Source organism: Urtica dioica, chromosome 4 (assembly GCF_054948205.1).
Source record: "Urtica dioica subsp. dioica isolate 48M chromosome 4, U.dioica_male_clone48M_v1_H2, whole genome shotgun sequence".
In the NCBI taxonomy this organism is placed as follows: Eukaryota; Viridiplantae; Streptophyta; class Magnoliopsida; order Rosales; family Urticaceae; genus Urtica; species Urtica dioica.
In genome coordinates this window covers 8,023,528-8,041,553 of record NC_142759.1, presented here as the reverse complement: position 1 = coordinate 8,041,553, position 18,026 = coordinate 8,023,528, and the positions used below count along the sequence as shown (strand labels likewise).

The window sequence follows — 18,026 nt, the reverse complement described above, 5'->3', positions numbered from 1 at the left end:
GCAAAGTCACAACTCTTTGAAGTCCCGTCTTTGCAAAGGTTAAAACGTTTTTGAAATGTTACTTTTGGAAGTACATGGCAAAAAAAAGAGCATTCCTATCCGTGTAGATTCGTTCCTAGCAATTCAATTCACTCTTCCCATTCTTCACCACTTTCCTCACAAAAGTTGTTCCCACACAAACAAAAAAACCACCATCAGTAGTAGGGAAAAGCACCTTCAAAGCTGAAAAGAATACCATATTAGATTTATTTTGTACGAGAGCTAGAATGTGAGAGCCACCATCAAATTCTCCATTACCAAGCACTATTATTATAAGTACAAGTACGCTATCGTGGGCAAACGTTTTCTCTAATCATAAATCATAAAAATAATAAATAAAAAAACTTTCCCTCTCACAAATTCTCTCTTCTTGTATTGGTGAGGATTTCAGTTCGGCAACCACTTCCCACTAAAGCTTTCAGTGATCCAAAGAAATGATAAGCCAATAAAAAAAATATAGCAGCTCTCGTACAGAGCTTGGAATTTGAAAGCATATTTATTAAAAATTGATTGGCCTTCTGAATAAATATATAAATTACCAAATACAAAAACCCAACCCTCGTATCTTGACAAGTTTTAGTACATAACATTGTGCCATTGAGAGAGCTTTCAAGTAGCAGACATGATTCTATCCTATATATCCTGCTTTGCTTTTAATTGCTTCGTATATAAACAGTCCCAAAAAAAAAATTGAGAAATAATGTAAGAGGGACTAAATTACAAGAGGCACAACATATTACAGAAACAGCTATTCTAAAATTCTAGTTCTACACCTGGAGAGACGGCGGTGCTTAGAGAGGCTTAAAATACTTGAAGAATATAACCGGTTGGCTTAGTCGAGGCTCTCGGTGACCCTCTTGCGTTGAAATAGGCTGCCCCAACTTGAGAAGGTGATCGAGCGAGCGATGAGGTAAACGATGAACGCGACATAGGCCGCGGTGAACGCTGACATCACGCTTCCCACAAACACTCCGTTCACCTCCGACGAGAAGAAATCGAGCAACAGATAGCCGTTTATGAGCATCACGAGACCAGCCACGGTCCACGCCACCGTCTATGGACATACAAACAAACAAGTGTGTTTCATAGCCCAGCAATAAGAATGTCCTCTCTCTAAACATACGTCTTGAATGAAAACACAGTTCAACAACCCTTTACCAGGTTCTTATATAACTTTTTTTGTTTTTTTTAATATATATACATATTTTTTTAACAAACCTGCTCATTTAGGTGTTTTGGCTGAAATCGAACTCCTGATTAAAATAACGGTGTTTGTTTTACCTTAAGTCCTAATTGAAATTAATAAATTTGCAAAATAGTCTAGGTTTGTCTTAAACTAGTAGAATAGCCAAAATGTGCAAGCATCAAGTTTTAATAATTTGTTTGACCCAGCAATGACATTTTTTTAAAGTGAAAACTTGATTATATAAATCGTCAAAGAATTTAATCAGTGTCAACAAATTTTTTGAAAACACAGGTTTGGCTATTTTGCTAAAAACTTGAAACTCGGACTATTTTGCTAATTAATTAGCTCCAAACAGCTATTTTGCATATATTTTCCTTAAAATTATAGAGGACAATCAGAATTTAACCCCACTTCTTAGTCCATCCCAACTGCAAAAATTAGTTCTGTTAGTCTAGACTTATAATCAAACTCGGTACCTTGAGTAGAGGGCCGATTTTGAAAGAGCCCATAATTTGCTCACTGGAGACCAAATAGAGTAACGGGATGAGCGCAAACGGGATCTGAACTGACTGAAGCACGTTAAGCCACTCGTTCAATACATCGAGCGTGTCCTCCGAGGTATCGAAGACAAGCGCGACGATCATCGTCGGAACGATCGCGAAGCTCCGCGTGATCAACGCCCTCAGCCATTTCTTGAGCCTCAGGTTCAGAAACCCGCCCATGATGAACTGGCCCGCATAAGTACCGGTTATAGTGCTGCTCTGGCCCGCGGCTAGAAGCCCGATAGCCCAGATGTAGAGGATCGGGAAAACCCCGCCGCCGTACTTGTCTTGGAGATACTGGCCGGCGTTTCCGAGGCCGATGCTGTTTGCCCGCTCGGTCCCGAAGAAGGCTTTTGCGAACACGGTGGTGACGAAGAGGTTGATGATGAACGACACGAAGAGCGCGACCGAGGACTCGATGCTGTAGTAGTTGAGAGCCTCTTGGACTCGGGTCTTCTTGGTGTGGTCGACCTCCCGGGATTGGACCAGAGCCGAGTGAAGGAACACGTTGTGGGGCATTATGATGCAACCCACAACTCCCACGGCCTGCTTTATCGTCCGAGAGCTCAGCTTCGGAATCAAGACGCCTTGTGATAAAAATAATAATCGAAAGACGAGTTAGAAATGGGACGTTTTTCGGAATGGAAAAAAATGGAGATCTTTTTTTTTTCCTTTCTATTTACCTAGAAGAAGCTCTGTGCCGCTGGGCTTTGTCTCGCCGAACATCCAAGCGAAGGACATTGCCATTGTCGCGATGAGGATTGCGAAAACTGCTTCGAGTTTTCGGACGCCGTAGTTCTCCAAGAACAGGAAGATAAAACTGAAAGGAAGAAAAAAAAAATTTAGATAAAATATGCGAAATGAAGTGCTATTGAACTTAAATTAATCGGTAAATGAATGCATGAACATCTCCAGATATGGTGGGACCTGATATAACCAGCATTCCATTCAACAAGTTAGGTCTTCTTCTTTTTTTTTGTTATAAATAAAAATTAATACAAGTTAGGTAATTAATAAATAAATAAACAAATTCACGGTGATTTTTTAATCCTTGATTTGATTTTGACTGACCTACATAAGCCTCAAATTAAATTAATGAAAAAAAAAAGATAAAAGGATCTAAGAAGCAGGTCTCAATTCTCAAAAACCCAGAAACAACCAAGCCACAATTTTCAAGGCAACAGATCACACAACGCTCTCCAACGAACAGAAAAAAAAAAAAAAAAAAAAAACACCACCAATCAGAAAAAAAAAAAAAGAAAAAAAAAAGTGCTTGGCATTATTACCAATCGAGGGCGGTGATGACGACACCAGACCAGAGAGGCAAAAACCCGTTGCTGAGAATCTTGATAGCGATGGCGCTTCCGATGACTTCCTGTATATCGGCGCCGATGAGCGCGAGCTCGGCCATGACCCACAGCACCGACGAGGCCCAGCGCGGGTACTCCTGGCGGCAGAGCTCTGCCAGGTGGCGCCCCGTGGCGACGCCGAGCCGCGCCGAGAGGAGCTGGACCAGAAGCCCCATCGCCGTCGCCCACATCAGCAGCCACAGCAGCGAATAGCCGGCGATCGCTCCGGCCTGGAGGTCCCCTTCCAGGTTCCCCGGGTCCAGGAACGCTATGCTCATCAGGAACCCGGGTCCGGTGAACAGCCACAGCTTCTTCCACGAGAACGGAGGAATCTCCGACTCCGACGACGACGATTCGCCGATTCCGACCACCACCACCTTCTCCGTCGTCTCGTACGCCGCCTCGCCGTCGTCGTCGTCCGATGACGTGGCGTGTTGTGGCAAGAGGGGTTGAGTGTTGTGGTAGTGCTGGGAAGCCATGGTTGTGTTGTGGATTTTGATTGCGTTTGGAATTGGAGTCTCTCCAAAGTCTCTGCCTTTTTTTGTATCGTTTTAAAGGAAAAGGAGAGGCTCGGAGAAAACTACCTCTAGTGGTGCCACTCCCAATAATAACGCTTTTCTTTTTCTTTTTCTTTGAAATTCTTTTTTTCCTTTTTTTCTTTTTCCTTTTAGTTACTCTATGTAAAATAATGAATATCTCAGTTGTATCAATCTTATTTTAAGTTTTAGCTCATGGTTTACAAAATTATATAATATTGTGCGTGTCAAATGGCCATAAAATATACTTCCTAAAGTTAGCTTTTAGTTGTTTTTTTAGTTCAAAAATTAAATCTTATTGAATTAAAAAAAATTGTAGCATTGTCATATTATTATATAAGATATGATAAAAAAAAAGTGTATTATTCTATTAAGTTAAGGGCTGCATACTTAACTCAGAAAAATATATAGAAAGTTTACTTGAACCTAAAAAAAAAAAATTATCTCTACTTATATCTTCGCATTTCCTTTCGCTTTCAAACTCTATCTTTCCTTTATTCCTTTCCCACTACACTATAGTTTTATTTATCTTATATTCACTTAATTTGTGTACTTTCTTAATGAAAATATGTGTTACATACTATGTCCACCTCGTACCGTAAAGATAATAATCACAAATTCAACTACATTTTGAGAAGATCAATAAATACACAGCGTTTTTAGTCACATCTCTATTGCTGATGTAAGCTCCAGACAACTTGAACGAACACGTTCTAAGTCTAACACTAAAAAGACCAATTTAACTTTACTTTGTTGTATTCTTGTACGCATGCAAAATATTAAATTTAGCTATATTTCTTTATTTTATTTCCGAGAATGCTGAACATGGATATTTACCATCGCTACTATAGGTGCAGATTCGCTATTGAAGTTTTTGGATTAGTAATGTTTTATTTTTTTGAAAAAATCACTGTGTATTAATAGCATTACTGACTAAATCCAACAGAATCTAAATTACATCACAAATTTGCTTAAAAAACGAGGTAGTCAAATTTCCATATCTTTGAACATACCTACCACGTGAATAATAACTCTGTCATACATTATATTGGGTTTTTATTTTTTATTTTTTATTTTATTTTTTAAGCAATACGCGAATGTGAATAAAAGACAACATTATAAATAAATCAACAAAAAGCGGAGTGATATAAATACATTATTTGCATTTTTTACGAGCTCTTATACATTTTTAATACTATCTTATCGACCACAGAACCAATAACATCAAATATTCTACACTAAAATATTTATTTCTTATATTATATGGCTAGAAGAACTCCTTACGACCTTTCAGAAAAACTATACAAAAGGAAAATGTTATCTAGTTTTTTTGTATACAGGCAAATGCTATCTAATTTATCCCATTCCTAATAATAATAACTCATATAGATGGGTGCCAAAAAATAAACGTGGTTCTCTCCAACCATCATATCCTTATCAAGTTCCAGAAAAAAAAAAAATAATAATACATATCTACGTGTATGTCAACTAAGTTTTCCTTGCGTCACTAATAAGACATCATCTATTTTTTTTTTCTTCTTCCAAGGTGAACCCGTTGATATAATTATGCGGAGGATACCACGTGGCAAGATGATGATCTGTTGGAGCTTTTAGAGTGACGTGGACGAGGATAAAGTGTGGAAAGGCTGCGACTGATGGTGCCACGTGTGCGTAAAGCGTGTGAGAGCTGAGGATATTGCCGTGGATGCGTGTGGTTGCACAAGCAACTGTGCGACCCATGTGTGACGACAAAACTTTAGTTGGAAAGTTCAAAACCTTGATATACTTGCCATGTCAATATTTATCGTTCGACTTTCCAAGTATAACGGCTCAAGAGTTTTGCGTACCATGTGCGATTCAAGCGCAATTTGCAATTGTACTCTTATTTTTTTTTAATTTGTAATTTTTCTTTTCTTTATTATTTAGAATACACATCAATTTTATTCTTCGTTTAAATTATTATATACCAATTTTTTTTAGGAAATATTGTATACCAAATCTTACTGCTTCGTGTCATGAGTTTAAAATAATTATAAAAAAAAAGTTGGACGTCAAGAGAAAAAAAAATGCGACCTTGGGACTATAGATGCGAGTTCGTGTTCGACTTATTACGATACTCATTATCATCACCAAAGTTGTTTCATCACGAACGCGAGCTATGTGCTCAATTTACTTAGTGCTTAGCTTATTGAAAGATGCAACTCATATTCGGCTTATCATTTGTATAGTGCTAATGGTCTTGACATGCGACTTTAAGATTTTTATATATATATATATATATATATATATATATATATATATATATATATATGTTTAAGATACTTTTATATGTGAGAAGCTATGTTATGTCACTCCTCTCTTATGCAATAAACTTTGGGATTTGTTTCTTCTTATAAGTTGAAGTCTGCCTACGTACCCATCTGATGGGATCAAGACAATATGTATTTCAATTATTTTTTACATCTTTGATAGTTATATTATCCAAGTTATATGGCTTATTTGGTCAGTCTTCCATAATGATTTGGATTGTAAAGAACTAATCTCAGTGATTGGATAGTCATTACAGTGATAATGCATGACTCTAAGTACGGTCATTGTTTTTAGGACTGTTACAACTACCAATTACCACCGAGGTAACCTTCACTATGATTGAATACTGGCTTTTGGTGTCGTTGAGTGTTTTCCTAACGTAGAAGATGAGATATTTGTCCTCTCAGCTCTTCTCTAATCAGACTTTGCTGACCACCGTGTGCAAAATCGTGACGTAGAGGAAATATATTTCTACAAATATTTTTTTGTTGTTTAAATGTTTCTTCGCATTTACTAGTCCACTTGAACTTCTTATTCTTTGTCAAGAGCTTAAAGAAAATGGAGGCAATTGTCTAAAGACAACGAGAAGAAGCAGCTCAAGATTTCGATTCTCATAGTTAGCATTGATCTGTTTAGGGTTTACCTCGATCACCCTCTTTGTCACTAATTATCCAAAAAAAAAAAACATTGTGGAATCATCTCACGAATAACAATTTGAAGGGTTTAGCTTAATTTGGTATTGTTTAATTTAGTACATCAAAACATCTTTTTAAACGAGACCCTTGGTCGATATCTTAGACGGCCTTTACGTAACTTAATTACCGTCGATATATACTTTCATCCTCTTACGGAGTTTCTAAGGAAACATTTGGTTCAATAGCCTTTTGGTAGGTGTCTCTCATGATCTTTAGTCCAAATGATATTAGCTTATAGATTTGAAATTTTGGATTATTTCTTATTATTTTGTCATAATTTTTAGGGGAAATGGTGGTAAAAATACTCAATGTTTAGACAAAACACTACTTATATACTCATTCTTTTTTTCTTGGGAAAAAATACTCAAAAATTTCAAATTTAGTTACACGTAAATACTTTGCCGTTAAAATTTCTGTTTGAACTTAACGGTCCGATTAGGAACGGACCCACTATAACGTAACATGTGGTATTTTTTACAAAGAAAAAAAAAACTTTGATAAGTAGTATTTTGACCAAATATTGAGTATTATTGCCACCAATTCCTCTAATTTTTATCATTTCTTTTGTGTCTCAATCACTCAAACTGCGTTCGCGGTAATACTCTTATAGTTTAGTTGTTTCATGTAGTTTAGAATGATTATCTTAGACGAGACACATGGTCGATATCTTAGACGGCCTTTACTTACCAACTTACCGTCGATATATATACTTTCATCATCTTACTGAGTTTCTTAGTGAACATTTGGTTCAATAGCCTTTGGTACGCTTCTCTCGTGTTCTCTAGTCCAAATGATTGTAGCTTATAAATTTGAAAAGTGGATTATTTATTATTATTTTATCATAATTTCTATCATTTTTTTGTATCTCAATCACTCAAACAGTGTTTGCGGTAATACTTATATAGTTTAGTTGTTTCACGTATAGTTTAGACTGATTATCAAAAAGCTGGAGCTTGAAACACAAGGAATCGAAAGCTTTAGAATACAAGAAGATACATACAAATGAAGATGAAACTTATTGGGCCTAGAAAATCTACAAAGAAATTAGCATACGGATCCCTACAAAAAGTGTATGTGAGGATAGTGTTTTTTTTTTAAATAATAAATGAATAAATAAAAACTAATTTCAAGAATAGCATATCTATAGATTTATCGCGAAAATAATATTTTTCAAGTAATACTATGAAAACTAATTATCTAAAATTTTAAAAAAATGGCCCAAATTAAAACAAGATGCATGCGTCAGACTGTGAAGACCTATATATGAGTTGGGCTATTTCCTTAATGTTTGAATAGTTGAGTCACTTGACTAATTATAATAGTTTTGTTTTTTTAAATTAGACATGTGAAAGCGAGTCAAAATCAGCGCCGTCACGTTGGAGCTCGAACCCACGTAAAAGGTCGTCGGCTCCGAGAATAACAGTATACAATAATCACATTATCATTATATTGTATATAATATCACATAATCCGTATAATATATACAATAATCAGTATGTGATTAAATAATATGTATATATATATATGTGTGTGTGTGTGTAAGTGTGTATACAGTGACGGAGCCATAAACAAATTTTAGGGGGGACCAAGTACAAAAAAAAAAAAAAAAAAAAAAAAAAAGACAAAAATCAATTATACTATACAAAACTTAAACTTAAAATATGAGTTAAAAATATATTTAGTTTTTTTAATTTATCTTATAAATAGATACAAATTGAGTATTAGAATAAATAAATAAGATTAAGCATGTATAAACAAACAAACAAAAATGACAAGGGCTAAAATGTAAAAAATAAATAATTTGGAGGGCCACGGCCACCCCTAACTGGGTTGTGGGTCCGCCCCTGTATATATATATATATATATGTATATGATACTGATTAAATTATATATCTATAATGTACGTTAAGTGTATATTATTGTATGTATTAGGTTTATTGGACAACGACAACGAAAAATAAATGAAGTAAGGGGCAAAAACGACCATTCACTTTAAACATCGTTGTTTTCGTAAAATAAAACGTTCATCTGTCATTTCTATTAAAAACAAAAAACAAAAAAATCGCCACTATATTATTTTTCACAAAAAAAAAAAAAAAAAGTACTATATCACAAGCATATTCCACAACTAATGTGTGGGCTTTGATTGGCTTAAAAGCCCGTGATGCACCAAACAAAGGTGGGAAAGTTTCCCATGATCCCTTTGAAGATGGTAATTCTTTGAATACATAAATTTCAAATATTTTATAAATACCTGTTTTTAATTTTTTTCGTATGATTTTGCCGTTATTTTATATTAAAATATAAACGAATAAAAAAAATGAAAATGTAAACGTTAAAAAATAATTCAAATAAAAAGATAAACAACAAAAAATAATAATATAAAACTGTTAAATTAAGGTATTTCATGAATAAGAATGAAAATAAAATTGTTCTTTTTTTTAGTGAAATAAAATTCTTCTCATAAAAAGGTTTTTAAACGACGTAATTTTGGTCATTTTCACAACAAACGTTTGAGTTTGAACCAGATGCGTCCAAGGTTTATTAAAGTGAAAATTACCTGACTTAGCTAATTTTAAAAACGTTCTCTGAGAATATAGCACTTCTCATTTTTAATTTGAAAATCCCATCTAAAACTAAAAAAAAAGCGTAGCCATGGAATATTTGAAGATTTGAGATATTCAAGTAATTACTATATTTAAATGAGATATGTGTAGAATTTTACCCACCCATCATCTCACATGGTCAAATAGCCGGGTGGAAATTTCACAAATAGCTAATTTAAAGATGATGATTCTCTACATATATATCAATTTTTAAATAATCAATAATACCTGATTTTTAATATTAAGATGGTTTTGCAGTCATTTTAAGTATAGCTTTAAGAAAATAAGAAAAAGTGAATTAAAAATCTAAACACTAAAAATAAATAAGTCATATGAAATTGTGATGAATAAGGAATATAACTTAGATATTGTCGAAATAAAAATATTCTCGTATGTTTTTTAAAAACAAGGTAGATGTCATGCCTCGAGAAAGTGGAGTGTAATTATTGAATAAAAATAAAATTTAATAAATTTTACAGAACTATTTCACAGTGCATACTCAATTGATTACTTTACAGGTCCAAAGGAAAAAAATTCGAAAACGTAAACAAAAATAAATCATGACAAACACGTACTAGTTTGTAATGTACACTTGCTAAAAGACTACTAAAACAGAGTCTTCAAACATAAAACTGACGACGCTAATCTCCAAGTCGTCCTAACCCTTCTTTCTCACTTTCTGGTATATACAAGATTTAAAATAAATAGGGATGAGCAAGATGCCCAGTAAGCATTATAATTTTGGTTTTTCGAAAATACTTTTTAATAATAATATTCTTATATGTGTAAATCGCCATACACGTACAAGTACACTTGCAAAAATTTAAATGACAGAAATGTAAATGTGTCCCTAATATAGTTAAAACATATACTATTTCCTGAGCCTCTGCCAACATAACTCGTGGCAATCTTTTGATCCGAATAGTGCACTATCCGTACCCTATATATATGATGCACTTTCCGCTTCATATATACGTGTAACCGGATTATCTATGATATACAAAATATTTTCATTTCGATTTGAAATTCCGCCACATTTTAAAAACGGTTTCAAGTGTCGTGGCATTTTCGCAAATATTTTTATTTTGAATTAATATATTATTTTAGCCTAAACATAAAACAAGGTGAGATGGGATAATATCACCTACCTATAATCTATTGCACTCGTCAACGGGACGTTCACTACGACCGTGAACCCGGACGTTCATTACCATCGTGAACCCGCTAAACGGCTTCTAACCACGTGCCCTATTTCGATAAATAATAACCAAATTAGATTCTCAACGAGATCCACAAACTTGGATCAAACAAAAACGCGGCACAAAAATAACAATCCAAGGAAAATTCCATAATTTTTAAACACTAAGCTCGTATCAAAACAGAGAAATCAATCGTCAATCAATGTCCACACCACCTTCAAGCTTCCACTCGGGCTAAATATAAATTATCTTTAAATCATTTATATCCCAGGAAAGAGATGAAGGGATAAGAGTAAGACGACCTTGGAGTTTAGCGTCGTCAGATTTTTAGTTTTAAAGACTCTCGTTTTAGTAATTCTTTAGCAGATGTACATTATAAACAAGTACGTCCTTGTAATGGTTTGTTTCTTTTATGTTTTCTAGTTTTTTTTTTATTTGTTATATTTGCACTTGAAGTAATCAACTGGGTATGCACTGTGAATCGTTTCCGTAGAATTTATTAGTTTAGTTATAGTTATAAAATTCACACTCAACTTTCTCGGGACGTGACAGTAGCTCGGAGTATTTCTACCATAGTGATCGATTTCACAACACCAGTAAAGGAAAGATGGGTCGTCTCAATTTTTTTTTTAGAGAAGTAGCACACGATATTCATTGGGAGGACATGATTGTCTCAATTGTTTTTAGGGATACACATCTATGCCAGTTTTTGTCTTAACCAATGCCTATTTTTGTGTATGAAATGTGTGACATTTATACGAGAAAATAAATCTCAAAATAGAGACAATTAATGCCATTTTTCATATTTTTCATTAACGGCTCTAATAACACATGCAAGAAAAATGACAATTGAGAACGACGACTAGAGCGCTATTAGTTGATGATCTATTGTTGGACTTAGATCTACGTCTTTTTTTAGTCCGTAATTGTTATAAATCATGCTTTTAGGTGTGCGATTAAGATTACTTATTCTCGTGAGGATTTGACTAATTTTAGCTGATTGTGTTGAGTCATTCAAAAAAGCCTTCAGCTGCATATCGTTTTTTTAAATGTTGTTTGTTGCCTGATCGTGAGAGTGGACCCTCCATTATTTAATAATTGATGTTGTTTGCTCTTGATATTTTATTGCCAATAAGTAAAGCTCAATTAAAACTCACAAAACTTCAAGTCTTAGGTAAAATTAAATCTCTAATGTGATTAAACTCGAGTAAGGATTTTTTTAATGAGTTAGTTGTAAGATAGAGTGAAAATTTATCGAACTTGTGCATATCTTGATCCGGAGGACTAGAAGAATATTTATACAATAAATAATGAAATTTTATCTAATTTCTCGTATATAATATATTCTTTTATATATTTCGTGCATCCCCTAATTAGCTCCGAAACAATGTGCTCACTTTGCCGATTACTCTTCGACAAACCGGGCAAGTCTTGTTCTCTCCATAGAAAATCCTGCAACAAAAAGTAGTTTACAGGTCCTGATTATTCACCTTCAATACAAAATAAATTGTAAATTTAGCATATTTGAAAGAAGAAGAAGAAGAAGAAGAAGAAGAAGAAGAAGAAGAAGAAGAAGAAGAAGAAGAAGGTTCAAGAAATTTAGCAAAAAAACCATTAAATTAACCAATCACTTTTTTTTAAAAAAAATAAATCTTATTATGACTAAAGAATTAATTATAGCATTAAAGATATTCTAAATATTATCATAGACTGTGTTCAATTTTACAGAGTAATTAATTAGTGTTAGCTTAGCTAAACCATAAATTCAGTCCCAAAAAAAAAAAAAGTTTTAAATTAAACAAATTGAAATGACTATGCAAATTAAAGCACATACCTCCGAGCACAGACGTGGCAAGTAGCGCAATGTCCACAAGGTACAAAGAAACAGTCCCTTTGCCCATCGTAGCAAACTATACACAATTTGCCATCATACAAGTCCACACATGAATTATCACTATTATCATTCTTCTTGTTCATATCACTACTTGGACTGCAATTTGCCTTTTCAATATCTTCACCAGAAATCGTTCCATAGTCACAGGTCGTTGACACCGTTTTGGCGGGCAATAACAGGTCGGTCTCCATCGAGTCAGGATTTTCGATGTCCGTGTTGTCATCGATGTCGATGAAGATCTTCGTGATCAGATATAGCCCCAGAGATAGCACGGCTGCCAAACCGATCGTCGAAGCAAAAGCGAGAATTTATTTATTAGAATAAAAGATACGTATAATAATTTAATAAATTGGTGGGAATTCGCAAAACGTGTAGCTAATTACCGAAAACTGCAGAGTGAACAAATAGATGGAAAAGAGAAGTGACCATGGTGCTCCATTCAGTGGTCATACTTGAGAGTTGAGATCAGTTATATATGTATTGGGCTAAAATAAACAAAATTAAAAATTAAAATCAGTCGAGACGATGTTAAAATTTATGATTTTTTTTTTTCTTTCTGTTTTGAATTTGTATGAAAGAAGCTGGATAGAGATGAAAAAAAAAATAGTAAAATGAAATGGAAGTCGATCATTTTTTCTGTGTTGAATATGTATTGTTTAATTTGGTTAGCTTGCTTTACTTTGTATATTATTTCACAGATCACTACTTAATGAATGGTTTCCCGTGTAGACTAGCACGTATGTTGTTTCTTAAATCAAAATAATACTATTCAAGCATAGAGTCTGGCTTATCAGAGGGAGAAAACAAAAAAAAACAGAATTTCGGCATTATTATTCCCTAAATTACCTCAATGGGAGTTTGGATCTTTAATCTCCGAAGCTGAACCCAGAATGCATCAAGGGAAACTTAATGCAAGATATTATAAAGAAGACTTGTAGTCCTTTTTCTTTTCTAAATGAAGAATTGTAGTCGTAATGAAATTTGTGTATTTATTCTCCATCAATATTATTATTATCAATCATACAGATTTCGCCTGAAAAAATAGTGAAATAATATAAAAAGAAGGCAATAGAGATTAGAAGAAAAAATATATCATAAATTCTCAAAATTTAATGCAACCTGGACCAACACCGACATAGTTTGTTAAATGGGCCTTCAACTTCCAACGTATGTTATGTGGCTATCGCAAATAAAAAAAAATCTGAAACACAAACTCTCAATAATTGTTTACTTGGAAATTGTTTGGAAGACAAGCAACGGTTTTATATATATATATATATATATATATATATATATATTTTTTTTTTTGGCTTGAAAAGGCAAGTAGCGGTTGGAAATGAAATTACTCTCTTACAGAAAGAACGCTTTGTCAATTATTAATTCTCTTTTTCCATGAATTATATGAAAATTCTGAATAACACTCTTGAGAACTCGAATAGGGTAAACTATAAGCTAGTGCTCAGGAAGCTAATTACTTATAAGTAGATGAAGAAAATTACATGTTCCAAAAATTTATGAAATTAAAAATCATCCTGTTTAGATTACATTATAAATTACCATATTGATTAGAATCTTTATTTATTATAATTAGGCTAAAGTCAGTAATGATTGATAAATTTATTTTTTTGACTCTTTGGCTACATACTATGAGTGGATCTTGAAAGATTTAAAATATCTCCCAAAAAGCCTTCATACACTTTCAAGCTCTTCTCACGTATAAAATATCTGCAGGATAGATATTTTCTTTTATGTTTACTCACATTACAATGAGTAATATATTAAAGAAAAATTATACAATTTAATCCAATATATATTCATACAATTGAGTATCAAATATGAAGAAATTATTTTCCATGAACCAAATGAAAATTCTGAATAACACTATCAGAACTCGAATATGGTCAATTATAAGCCATTTGTGGCTAGTAAGCTCAGGAAGCAAATTACTAAAAAGATGAAGAAAACTAAAAGTTCCAAAAATTGAATAAATTAAAAATAAACCTGTGTAGATTAAATGATGAATTGCTATATCGATTATAATATTAATTTATTTATTATAATTACGATAAGGTCAGTAATGATTTTATAAAAAAGAAAAATGGATTATTTCGCCACGTATTATAGAGTGGATAAGATTTGAAATATATAACATATCTTGTTTAAAAAAAGAAATATATAAAATATCCAAAAAGTCTACATGCGCTTTAAAGCTCTTCTCATATATAAAATATCTTCGAAATAGTATTAGAGCATCTTTAATGGTTTAGCTAAATGTATTGCTTAGCTAAATAGTATTTTTGCCACATAGATTTTTCTAGAGCTAAATAGTTAAACAACTAGCTTAAATTAGCTAATTTGCTTAGATTTGCTTAGCTAAATCAATTTCCAATATGCAAAACAATGGTTAAGCAACTAGCTAAACATTTTTGATATTTACAAGCAAATCCCTACAATTCTTAAGCAAGAAACCATATATGTATTTTACATATTCATACGTGTTACAATAAATATTTGTGAAATTCCTTAGCCTTCTAGAATAACTTTACTAAATATATCGTATAGGTAGAACATTTAAATTTGATAGGTGATTAATTCTAAATAGCTAAATTAAAAATCACACATATATATATATAACATGAAGTGTTACAATATTTAGTGGGAGCATTATGTATGTATGAGTATGTGTACAACTTGGACGGGCTTCTTCAAGATGAGCAATTTAAAAAACCATTACAACGTACATACTGAAGTCACAATGATGGTCATATGTGAAACTCGATAGTGATCAAAATGTGACCTTAGGCTTCTAGGTCAATTTATTAAGCTCTTTGACGTGTTTGTTAGTAGTTAATCGGGACTTAAATACTTGCATTTAAAGAGTTCAAGATATGTTTAGAGAGGAATGAGATTTACATATACGATATATATCTCTCTTTAAAAACAAAGTTAATCTTTACTCATTTAATGGTTGAATCCATCATCACGGATGATTGTTAGCATTTTCGTAATACGATTACACTTAAAACCTTGGCTAGGTAGTCAATGGTACTAAGAATAGATGCTCTTATCATGGATATATCAATGAACATTCCCATATTGAGTAAATAAAGTTCTAGTAACACTAAGGGCATGTTTGGTTAGAAAAGAAAACTGGAATGTGAATAGGAATGAGAATGACAATGACAATGGAATGGGAATACAAAGCTATTATGATGTTTGGTGCTTATTTTTTATCAAATAAATATTAGAATGGAATAGGCTAGTAATTGACAAAAATATCCCTATTTCATCTTCCCCAAAGTTCAAGCCATGGTTTTTGTTTTCTTGGAAACCAGCAAAATTTCTGAAAAAAAAAAGAAACCAGGATAATAAATCAATGTCGTTCACTCGTTTGATTCAACTCCACGATTCCTGAAACAACCACACCTCTACCATCTCCATCATTCTCACCCTTCTCCTCCGATAAGCCTCCGTCCAACCACCGCCGCCACGTAACCATCTCCGGCCCGCCTCGCTGCTCACTGTGGGAAAAGACCACTGCTCCACATGATTTTCGACCATGTGGAATCCATCTAGAAACATCAGTGACCAGAACTAGGAGGGATTCGACAATCTCGTGTTCAATCCTGAGGCCAGAGGCGGAGATTCGGCGGCGGACGGAAGAGACGGCGCCGATTCTGGCCGAAGTAGAGGCGGAATGTTTTTTTAAGCAAGTTCAATGGAATCCATGTGTGTGAGTATTTTTTTTTCCAGCCATTGTTCTTAGGTTGTAATACAAAGGTTTTATTTTTTTTAAAACTTTGTTTTTATTACTGTATTCTTATCGTGAATGACCGAAGAATTGTTAAGATTTTTAAAATATTTTTTTTATGTGTGTGTGTTTTGTGTTTGAAATTTAGACATGGGTAGTTACGGTAAAAGGTCGATTACAAGATGGAATCCTTCATTCCACTGGGGTTGCTAAGTAATACTCTTTACCTCAAATCAAAGTAATGATGATTCTATAGAATCATCATTCTTTCATTTAAAAATAAACCAAACGTAAGAAAACTAAGTTTTATGAATCCATTCCATTCCATTCCATCGAATTGGCTCTAACCAAACATGCCCTAAGAGTATAAATAACACGATAATCAATAAAGCGAAACAATTTTCTATGATTTTATCCATTTTTATTGAACCTTAGGTTATTAGTCCACATTCCACAAGCCAACTCCGATAAGGTGTTTAGAGGCACTTTGTAGTTAATATTGATTAGTTACTCATTTGCTTTAATACATGTGTTAAGCGAGCGGCGTCGAGACTTGCCTTAGTATGTACCCGACTTTCTTGACCCAATTTTGAGAGAAAAAATTATGCAACTTTCGCTTTCAAAACCCTTTAATTAATGACTTTTGTTTTATGGCTCTCTAAACATATAATCATATGAAAATTCAAGTTTTTGTCATATAGCCAATATTTGATAAATTTTAATTAAATAGTCACAATATTTTATTGACAGAGCTAAAAAGATATTAATAATTATAAATATTCGTAAATAATTATAAATAATCATCATACTCCAAGGACGCAAATGAAATGCTAAAAACGTTCAAACAATGCAACGTCACCATAATGACTATTTACTTAAATTTACAAAAAAATGGAACTACCATTTTGGTCCATAGAAACCACTAGATTTAAAAATTATATTTCTATAATCTTAAAAAATGAAATGTCGCAATATGTTTTTCATGCATGCATGTCAAAGTGTCGGAAAATAGAACATATATGACTAGGATTTTCTTCCCCGATTATCATCGTGATCTGCAACTCAAGGTAGGAGAATTAGCTAACCAAGAAAGCCTCAAAGGGTAAGAGGAGACATTAACCAAGAAATTCCAAGACCAAACTTTGAAGGGAAAAACTTCTTAGGTCTGATTCCAAGAGGTAATTAGCTTCAGTAGATCATTCTGAGCCCGATCCAAATTCTACTCCTACATAAAACTGATGAGTCACCTAGAAGTAAAATACTCTAAATTTGAGATGCGTACACATTTAAGCCAAATGCCTAAAGAAAAGATATCAACTTACTTTGGAGTCAGGCGATAGAGAGGAATAAATCGTCTTCCAGGGATAAAATCCCTTCATGTAAATCAATCAGGAAGGCCTTAGGGACTTGATTTTTGCAGGATTGCGAAAAGAGCTGGCCATCTTTTGTCCAATGAGGTTTGGGAGGAGGCTGTTCCTCTTGAACTCTCCAAAACTGTTTTGACTGATATGCGTTATCTTCCTGGGTGTACCAGGTTTAAAAAAAAAAAAAAAAAAAAGAGCATAACAACTGTGAATTAAAACACAAAAATATCATCTACAATGTGACCCTCCTCCATAGCATGGGCTTTTCAACAAAATCCTCATTACCATCATCGTCACCGCCTTATCAAAGATTTTGGAGAAAAGGTTACCTTTATTTTTTTCCAACTTAGTTGCAAGAATAATAAACCATAAATCTTGAGAACTGATTATAAATATCACCTTATTTAAACCCCCCCCAAAAAAAGGAAAAATAAAGAATCTTGAAACTTCAGCAAATAAAATAGAGGAAAATCTATAGCAATTAGATAACCGATTTTTCAAAAACTCCGAGAATGAATTTTAATTTCTCGACCGAAAATAATGAGGACGATAATG

At 33.3% G+C, this 18,026-nt stretch overlaps 2 protein-coding genes across 2 annotated transcripts; both read right to left on the bottom strand.

The window, feature by feature from the left end:
* Positions 1 to 549: 549 nt before the first annotated feature.
* On the bottom strand, positions 550 to 3,746 carry LOC149400006 (metal transporter Nramp3.2-like). The gene is made up of 4 exons (XM_089612042.1): positions 3,054 to 3,746; positions 2,451 to 2,587; positions 1,702 to 2,354; positions 550 to 1,093 (listed from the first exon to the last, which is right to left on the bottom strand). Exons 1-4 carry the CDS (start codon positions 3,593 to 3,595, stop codon positions 872 to 874), a joined length of 1,554 nt encoding a protein of 517 aa, XP_089468168.1. The 5' UTR covers positions 3,596 to 3,746; the 3' UTR covers positions 550 to 871.
* An 8,010-nt stretch (positions 3,747 to 11,756) lies between these two features.
* On the bottom strand, positions 11,757 to 13,510 carry LOC149400005 (uncharacterized). Its single transcript, XM_089613286.1, has 4 exons — positions 13,203 to 13,510; positions 12,740 to 12,841; positions 12,297 to 12,630; positions 11,757 to 11,914 (listed from the first exon to the last, which is right to left on the bottom strand). The coding sequence occupies exons 2-4, from the start codon at positions 12,804 to 12,806 to the stop codon at positions 11,836 to 11,838; spliced, it is 480 nt and encodes a 159-aa protein (XP_089469412.1). The 5' UTR covers positions 12,807 to 12,841; positions 13,203 to 13,510; the 3' UTR covers positions 11,757 to 11,835.
* Positions 13,511 to 18,026: the final 4,516 nt, after the last annotated feature.